Genomic DNA, 8143 nt, shown 5'->3' with positions numbered 1-8143 from the left:
TGCCGAGGATTAAATCCGTGATCAGATAGGTTCACGGCGTCAACCGGAATGATGCCGTTTCGCGCATTAAAACCGGCATTAAGCACGCCGTCACCATGCACGCCAGTGACGCTTTCCATTTCAATACCTTGACGAGGATTAGAGTCACCATCCTGTCCACAAGGGAATCTTTCTACATTAATTGGGCTGCATATGGCATGTCTGGCTATTGTCCAGTTTTGCGTTAGTATTTCAAACGCATCCCTGGGGTGCAGATTACGCGCACTTACGCACTGATAACAAAGGTTCAGATTCAAGTGAGGTTTGACGTGAATTGTCCAACCCCCTTTGGGCATCTTGTGCCCAGAAAAGTGGGTTGTATTGAAATTGCCAGCCTATCCAAAAGTTAGCTTGTTTCTTGTATTGCTGAATGGACGTACGTTGACCCGATCCAAAGATCTCTCGATTTTCAGAAACTGACTGGTCAAGCCTATTCCACAATGTTCTGAAAATCGCTTCCGATAATCCACGAATATCCTCTATACCCCCAATATATGACTGGGCTTTTGGGGAGGGAGGTGAGGGAATCCCATATGTCTGGAGGTGTTGAATCGCCTCTGTTCTCTTTTCTCCGCCGAAGGGGAGCACTCTGACACTTCATGGGAGAAAGTCAATTAGAGAATTCTAATCCCTTCAGTGATAGACGTACAATTCATAGTTAACCTTTGAAGGCAAAAGAAACAGCCAAGATAGGTATTCAAATCCTTGGACTTGATCGCTCAAATCCCTGCACAATGCATCCAGTCGATGGCCTTCTTCGATCCAACGCGACAGCTTGTTTTCAATGATAGATGAGTCATGACTGGTCAAACCGGATGCATGTATCACCCGTGCGATTTTTGCCATATGGACAGAACGCAACTGTTGCGAGCAGACCATGAGTTTCAAATGGTAAAAGGAGACCTTGAGGAATCGTGTGCGTATCGAATCAAGCCCTTGCCGTGACTCTAACGACACCAGGCAGCTATAGAAGCCCCCAATACAGTTGTCGAGCTCAAGGTTGACGTCTGATCCTTTAACAAAGAAAGAAAGAGGGTCATCCTTCCAGGATGTAATATTTGTCTTCACTTCGTCCGGAAGAGTTGTGCTCAACTCAGACTCTTCAGTATTCCTGCGAGCCAAAAGCTTTTTTGTTTTCTTCCCAGTGTCTGAGCTTCTCTTTGCCTTTCTTTTCTTTTCCAGTCTACCCGTGGCGGAAACCACGGGTTGGTTGTGTGAGTGATTCTGTCCCGTAGAAGTAATGTCGGTGACGTATTGTCTACGAACTTCACCTTGGGTCTCTGTGGGCGTCAGAGTCTCGATTCCAGATATGCCTCTGATATCTTCCTGCATATGTGTTGGAAGACAGGTCCATGCTTTTCGGAGAATACTTAAAGTCTTCTATTGAGTCAGCTATGTCGAGAATGATCACTTATGAACATACATGCGGATCCGGAAAAATATCTTGACTCCCATTTCTCTGGTTTATTTCTGCCGTATCACAGGCAAGGGAAATTTCAGCTATATAGGCTCTACTCACAATAAGGCCCATCGTGCTGTGAAATTTATTTAATGTCAAAACCCAGGACAACAGCTATGGCTTATTAACCCCGCAAGAGGGTGATATGCGGGAAAGGGAATTACCATTGATCCGATAAAGGCACACCCACCAAGGAGGGATAATCAAGAGAACCAAATCATCGGACGTCCCCTTACAAGTGTGATTATACAGAATTTATTTTAACATTATCAGCAATTTAGTCTTTCGCACGGCTTTGCCCTTCTTAATGTACTTGGCTTAATACTATCCAGCCGGTTCCCATTAGGTGAAAGAGAATTGATTGGCGAGGCCATCGCTCGGAACCAATAATGCCTGTCTGAAAACATTCCGCGAGTTTTTGTAAGCAGTTCAATGGCAGCCGCTGGTAGGCAAGGCACAATTCCGGGGGGCAGGCTAGCACAAGTTTTTGGGGGAAGGCCATGCACTTCTTTGCGTTAATGTTATGTATGGATTAATTATATGTTAGCTTACATCCGAATGCTGAGTTATTTGACTTGCTACATGCTTCTTCCTTGCCAAAGTTTCGTGAATATTTGAATACTCTGTCAGGAACAATTTACTCTGGCAAATACCCATTTTGGTGCCAAGTGATGGGTCTATCGCAAATGTTGACTCCGCTCCAGCTAGCATGTGGTGAGCCACGGCAAATCATAGCCACCAAACTAGCATTAAATTAACTTAGTAGTTGGAACAGGCCTAGAATGTGATACATCACATTGATACGAATTGAGACTCCTGATCAACTTACACCAATGCCACCTGCCAGGCAGCAATATTTTGCGAGTCTTTCGTTGGCTATGCTGGCTGCCAAGAGTGCCGGCATTTGAAGATCCTGATAAAATAGCCAATATACGATCAGGTGTAACAAAATAGTGGGCATTAGAGTTTTTCATCTGGGTGATGGGGTGAACAAGAGGGTGAGCGGCTCACCCATCTATTGTGCACTCACCCAAGCTCACCCTAGGTCGCGCGACGTTAAAGCGGCTCACCCGCTAGCTCACCCGGGCGGCAGCCACCCGACTTCTGGCCGCGTTTAAGCCACACGCCGGGAGGTTAGTAGTTGGGTGGGTGACCACCAGCGAATCCCTCCTGTTGTATGTCCGTGTTCACCCATTGTTTTTGATTCGTTGGGTTAGTGCCCTTGCCGCCTTACCTTCACCCGTGTTCACCCTCCTTCACCTGAAGCTCACTCTAACCCCATTAAAACTCACCCAATAAACCCCACCTTGGCTTGACCAGCTGACGTGTTCTTTTTATCTACCACCCCATTATCTAGGCTAAGCCAATCTTTAGATTTTATTACTTAAGTTTGTCTCGTGATCGGTATTCATGCTCTCTTTGAGGCGCCTCTGGTTTCTTTAATCGATACAGTAATTATATAGCATGCTTAGCTGATGAATATTGAAAGCTGGCTGGAGAAGCTCCCTGACACGTTACAGTCTGTTCGACCTGAGGATTTACTAATCTCGAACTTAACCAGCTCCCCGTCTCAAGTGGAGGGAAAGAAACGAGTATTATCTATGTCTTCTCGGCAACCTAGTCCTTCGAAACGGCGACGAACCGATGTAGATGACACTGACCAAAGAACATCGGTTACTTCAGAAATATCGATTTCCGACCGTACGAAGCTACGCTCTAGTGCATCTAATGCATCGCGCCAAGTTAGCCCTACGCGCGATATCTTTAATCAACTTCGTTTGGCAAAGCCCGCGATTATATGCGAGCCACAGGCCTCGGGCCTTATACCAAATACCGTGTTGTCACTACGAAAGCGTCTTACAGATGGATTTGGCCAAAAAGTTATTCCCAGAGCGTTTGAGGTACTGATATCAAGCATCCTTTGTTCTATCACTACTGATTATCAGTTAGTCTCGAATACGCGCATCTGACCCAGCTGGTGCCGAAGATATTCCCGACTCTGCATACTTCGACTCCACACATATGTCAGACACTATCCTCGATGCCATGTGGAGTGAACTTGAGGAAATACGCCTAGAAGCTAGGTATTGTGATATGTACGGAAAAGATGAGAATGCTTGGTGCCTAGACGTCGTTCAGCCTATCCTTCGTCTATCACTGAAAGACGAATCTAAACTACAATTAACTAATGTGTGAGTGTGGGCACTTCTATCTGGAGATAAATCGCTAACTGTATGGTCTTAGACAATCACAACAGATTGATGGAGACCTACTCCCTATAGTAAAGAATAATCTAACACGGATTAATAAAAAGGCAGATTATTCCTTTTCGTATTCCTGTCGCGACCCAGAAGTCTGCGAAATTTACCAGAAGGTTAGCTTGGGCGGTCCTGGTTATAAGATTAGCCACACAACCGATGCATTTACTAAGCGGACTATACTGTTCTCTGGTATAGAAGTTAAAGCCGATGACGGTGGAAAGAAGGAGGCACTCGCCCAACTTGCAATCTGGTTAAGTGCAAATCTTGAAAGGCTAGTCCGTTTAGGTGAATTGGTCAAAGGGCCATTGAATCCAACCGATTGGCTGTTCCCTACTGTCGGTTATACCGTTATCGGCCATGACTGGTTTACCTACATTGCCTACCGAGTTGGAAACGAAGTGGTAAGATATTCTTCCATATTACATGACAAGTTGCATGCTACTAAACACAAAACAGCATGTTATTGGCCCAATTAGTTCTGTACTTGTTGACACCCGATCTACATACGGTATCTTAAAATTGTGTGACTTGGAGCGCAGGGTGAAAGAGTACGCCGTACGCGAGTATTGGCCGTGGATACGAAAGGAAGTTTTATATCCACTAGCAACCTTGGGCGAATAAGGAGGCGGCATTCCTTACCTAGTTAAGAACTAAAGCCTTGAGATTAGAGGGTAGGATTCCTAATAGTCGCGATCTTTCGTTAGATGTAGAGCCCCTCATAACTGGTGTGGGGTTCGAAATCTTTCCTCAACTGCCTCAGTAATCCACGCCATGAAACACAGAAAGGGCAAGTATATTACTATATTTGCTTTGATAGGTACTAAGAGGTGCTGAGTGTAGAGCGGTGTCTCTTTGCTTTTATCTTGCTTATTACATCTCAGGCCTGTGCTAGCATAAGTCAGCTAAAATCTATTTGGTCAGTATCCAAGATTATCCAATGCTAGATGCAAGCATAGGTTATCGACAGAATCATGCGCCAGCCAAGGGAGTATGTTCACGTGGCTGACTTATCTAATGTCAAACAATGCGTTAACTTACTATTTTGGGCTAGAATGAAGAAGGTTAAAGGACAATCTCGGTTGTACATATTTCCGTGACCGATTTACGGTAGCCCATCGGGTAGTAACCCCTCACTGACCCCACGACCGAGAATTATAAGGTCATAGTACGAACGCTTCACTTCTCCTTTCAAATCTGGCCTTCTTTTTCTTCTCAATACTAGCTTCTATAGTACAGTTTGTTCTTATGAGACAGTTGGTAAAACAAGAGATTGAAATATCCCCACAATAACGCATCAAAACATCTAGTATGTTGAGCTGCTGCTTTTGGTATATGTTTCCCTAACAATTTTTCAAGGTTGCAAATGGATCCTGCAGTTATCCGACATATGGATATTGCCACTAATGACGGCCAAGACTCCTTGAAACTCCTACAAAAAGCATTACAAAGCGCCGAAATTGAGAAGAACGAAGATAATGGGAATGTGCAATACTCAAACAAAAGCCTTGACAACAAAGTTCTTCCTCTACTTAAATGTCTAGACCTGGCGGTAAGTTGGAGTGTTATTGATCTTGGATTATGCTAAGATATCTGGTAGGAGCTAGGTTACACGGCATGGAAAATTGTAACGAGAATACCCATAAAAAACAAAACTGGTCCAGAATATATTATCCCTGTTCTCTGCATCCCTGGAACCGAACCAAAGCTCGTACCTCGAGACAGATTACATCCAGACTCCCATATCTATCATGATAAAGCAATGGACATACGCCCCGGTTCTTATATATATCACGATGGTCCTGTAGACCTTCTCCCTGGGCTGACGTGCCTATTTGTCGGAAACCCATCATAAGCTCAATTAGCTTAACAAGCGGATAAATCTTGTTGGTTTTGGCAGGAGGAGTTATGCGCCACGAAGGTACGTGTTTCTGTATGATTTGGACTTGCTCCATGTGGTAATAGCCAATCATTTGAGTATAAGATGGGTCGTGCGCCTTGCTCATACCCAGAAGAGTCTGCAGATAAATCGCCACCATTGTATACTTGTTGGGCTGCTTTCATGTAGCTGGATGGGTCGAAAAATGATTCTGATATTCCTTGTGTAGCACCGACGCTCGCTCTACTCTCGGACACTAGTGCATCATTCGCATTTGAAGTGTTTTGCAGATCTTGTATATCCCTCATAGGATATATGGAATGCCCAATACTATCGTCGTATGGTGTGTCGACTGCCCGCATGTAGTAAAATGATGGGTCGAAGAATTTCTCTGTCAGACCTTGTGACACTTGTCCATAATCTATATCCGTTGTATTTATTTGTGATGTGTCTCTTGAAGCAGTTTCTAGATCCCGTATGAATATTGACTGATCGATAGACGCTCCTATGGTACCATTATACGACCAGCCAGCCGCCCGCATATAGCTTGACGGGTCGAAGAACCCTTCTGGTAAGCTTTGTGCAGAGTCTGTACTTGCATTCAATTGTGGAGCGCCGTTCATGTCCAAGGTAATTTGTGGAGTTTCTGCGGACTTCGAAGACCTTAAGGATGGAAGAATGTTATTATACGTCTCAGGAACCGATTCCATATATATGGAAGGGTCAAAATATGGTTGGTATGAGGGATTCGAATCGCCGGGATTAGGCGTGTTTACAGTGAAAGAGGCGAATGGTGTAGCTGTGATATTCGCATCAGAACCGTTTTTAGATGCCGACGCCGACTGCTCGGTTTGTCGAGAAGTAATGCTGAAATCCTTATTTATAGCTCTATATGCCTCTGAACTGCGATACTCGATATCCTTTCGGATATCGTATACCTTCGGATCCTATGGCAAGTAAGAATAATCCCACACCATTCTAGGGTGTCGAATACCTGATTTCCAGACTGTGATAAGGTATCGAGATGGGACACTCTCGATGTATCCCGCGATGCACATTCATGTGCGTTTCCGGCATCCTCTCTCGATTGTTTACCCATGGTATCTAGGCTTTTTACCGTTCGTTGTGGTTTAGAAAGCGCTTGTTCTGTCTGCGAAGATTTAGACAAATCTTTAACTTGAATTACTGTCGGAGACTTCAAGCAATAGTGCTCTGAAAACTGTCAGTAATATAAGGTTACTAAAGAATCCTGACGAATACATACGATTTTGCAGCGCTTGGGCATTGACTACACTTCCAGTGGCCTCAGTGTTTTGCAGCCGAGCTTTACCGAGATCGTAGAACTTATCGTTGTGTGTACGCTTATGGACTTTGTTCGCTTTGGCGTCCATCCCCCTGCCACGATATTTCCTTTTCCTAGAGGCTGTGCATATAGACAGTATATAGGGCATGTCGAACTCGTCCTTCATTGAATCCAAGTGATAGCGCAACACGGCAGTTGCAATATTGTGTATGTGGGTTTGGTTGGCCTCGTCTTCTGTATTGTGGAGTCTGTCATGTAGTGACCTGATCAAATTATCGCGTCTCTGGCCCGACGATTTTGGAACTTTCTCTAACCAACTGCCTAAGGTATCAGCATGCAAATTGTGGCCATTGATATACACTTACAATATCTCTCCATATTCAAAAGGAAGAAGAAACAAAACCCTTTCACTCCCCAAATCCCGTACCAAGAGCTCAAACCTCTCACCATATTTTACCCAGCGTACCAATTCCCCTCGTATCTTCTCCTCGGTGAATTCGGATAGACCTCCTTGCACAATGCAGATTGAAATGGCGGTATAGATATCATGGTGAGTACCGATTTCTTTAGCATAAAATTGGTAGACTCGATACCAAAAAACATAATAAAATCGTGAGCGCACCTTTTCGACGACTGATTCTTTGGTGTTGCATGCAAGACGAAAAATTCGTACTAGGAATGGGATTTTTGTTCCTGAAGAAATGTCGGAATTGTCTGATCCAAAGATTTGTGGCTTTCCCCCCCATTTATTGATGTATGGTTCTAAGGCCGGATGAAGTACTATTTTAGACGTTTCAGTTGCGACACGATCCGCTCTGTTTTGAGAGCCCTGAATAAACTTCAGAAGTCTGATAGCATCCTGCTTAATATCCTATTACCATTAGCGATCCCCTTGTTTTGGTGATAAGTGACACCTACATCATTTTCATCGAAAATATCATCCTCCAGTAGTTCTTTACCACCAGCTTGAGCTCTCGCACACGCATTTAGCACACAATCTGCAAGGTGTCTCGCTACAGAGATCTCCATTGTTGCATGTGAGGAAGAGTTGACCAAATTACTTAGACTCCGGATGGAATGGGGACCATCAGTCTAATATGGAGAACTTCCCCTCAATTTCACCACATATGTATTAAGCTGAATGACTCTATTGGTTGTTTCGAATCTTACTTTTCCTTATGAGTGCTAGTGCCATACAGCTGACG

The 8143-nt window shown here is 44.3% G+C and overlaps 3 protein-coding genes across 3 annotated transcripts; 1 reads left to right on the top strand and 2 right to left on the bottom strand.

Annotated features, from left to right (window-relative positions):
- Positions 1 to 24: 24 nt before the first annotated feature.
- Positions 25 to 1729, bottom strand: BDV37DRAFT_242019 (uncharacterized protein). The gene is made up of 4 exons (XM_032081253.1): positions 1663 to 1729; positions 1463 to 1574; positions 689 to 1416; positions 25 to 634 (listed from the first exon to the last, which is right to left on the bottom strand). Exons 2-4 carry the CDS (start codon positions 1568 to 1570, stop codon positions 256 to 258), a joined length of 1215 nt encoding a protein of 404 aa, XP_031944462.1. The 5' UTR covers positions 1571 to 1574; positions 1663 to 1729; the 3' UTR covers positions 25 to 255.
- A 1370-nt stretch (positions 1730 to 3099) lies between these two features.
- BDV37DRAFT_280398 (uncharacterized protein) lies at positions 3100 to 4380 on the top strand (the record flags this gene model as incomplete). The annotated part of the gene is made up of 4 exons (XM_032086555.1): positions 3100 to 3399; positions 3449 to 3690; positions 3743 to 4160; positions 4216 to 4380. 4 exons carry the CDS (start codon positions 3100 to 3102, stop codon positions 4378 to 4380), a joined length of 1125 nt encoding a protein of 374 aa, XP_031944461.1.
- A 1242-nt stretch (positions 4381 to 5622) lies between these two features.
- BDV37DRAFT_280397 (uncharacterized protein) lies at positions 5623 to 7967 on the bottom strand (the record flags this gene model as incomplete). The annotated part of the gene is made up of 5 exons (XM_032086554.1): positions 5623 to 6582; positions 6630 to 6847; positions 6900 to 7255; positions 7304 to 7809; positions 7857 to 7967. 5 exons carry the CDS (start codon positions 7965 to 7967, stop codon positions 5623 to 5625), a joined length of 2151 nt encoding a protein of 716 aa, XP_031944460.1.
- Between the last annotated feature and the right edge of the window lie 176 nt (positions 7968 to 8143).

This window comes from Aspergillus pseudonomiae, assembly GCF_009193645.1.
Source record: "Aspergillus pseudonomiae strain CBS 119388 unplaced genomic scaffold BDV37scaffold_13, whole genome shotgun sequence".
Lineage (NCBI taxonomy): Eukaryota > Fungi > Ascomycota > Eurotiomycetes > Eurotiales > Aspergillaceae > Aspergillus > Aspergillus pseudonomiae.
Note: the sequence above shows the minus strand (reverse complement) of the source record. Positions and strands in the feature narration are given on the sequence as shown.

Excerpts from the sequence above, each read along its gene's own strand:
- BDV37DRAFT_242019 (XM_032081253.1), bottom strand. The coding sequence starts at position 1,570 with ATGGGCCTTATTGTGAGTAGAGCCTATATAGCTGAAATTTCCCTTGCC. Across the intron at positions 1,417-1,462 it reads ATATTTTTCCGGATCCGCAT|ACTTTAAGTATTCTCCGAAA; the intron begins GTATGTTCATAA and ends ACTCAATAGAAG. Across the intron at positions 635-688 it reads TCAAAGGTTAACTATGAATT|TGTCAGAGTGCTCCCCTTCG; the intron begins GTACGTCTATCA and ends TCTCCCATGAAG.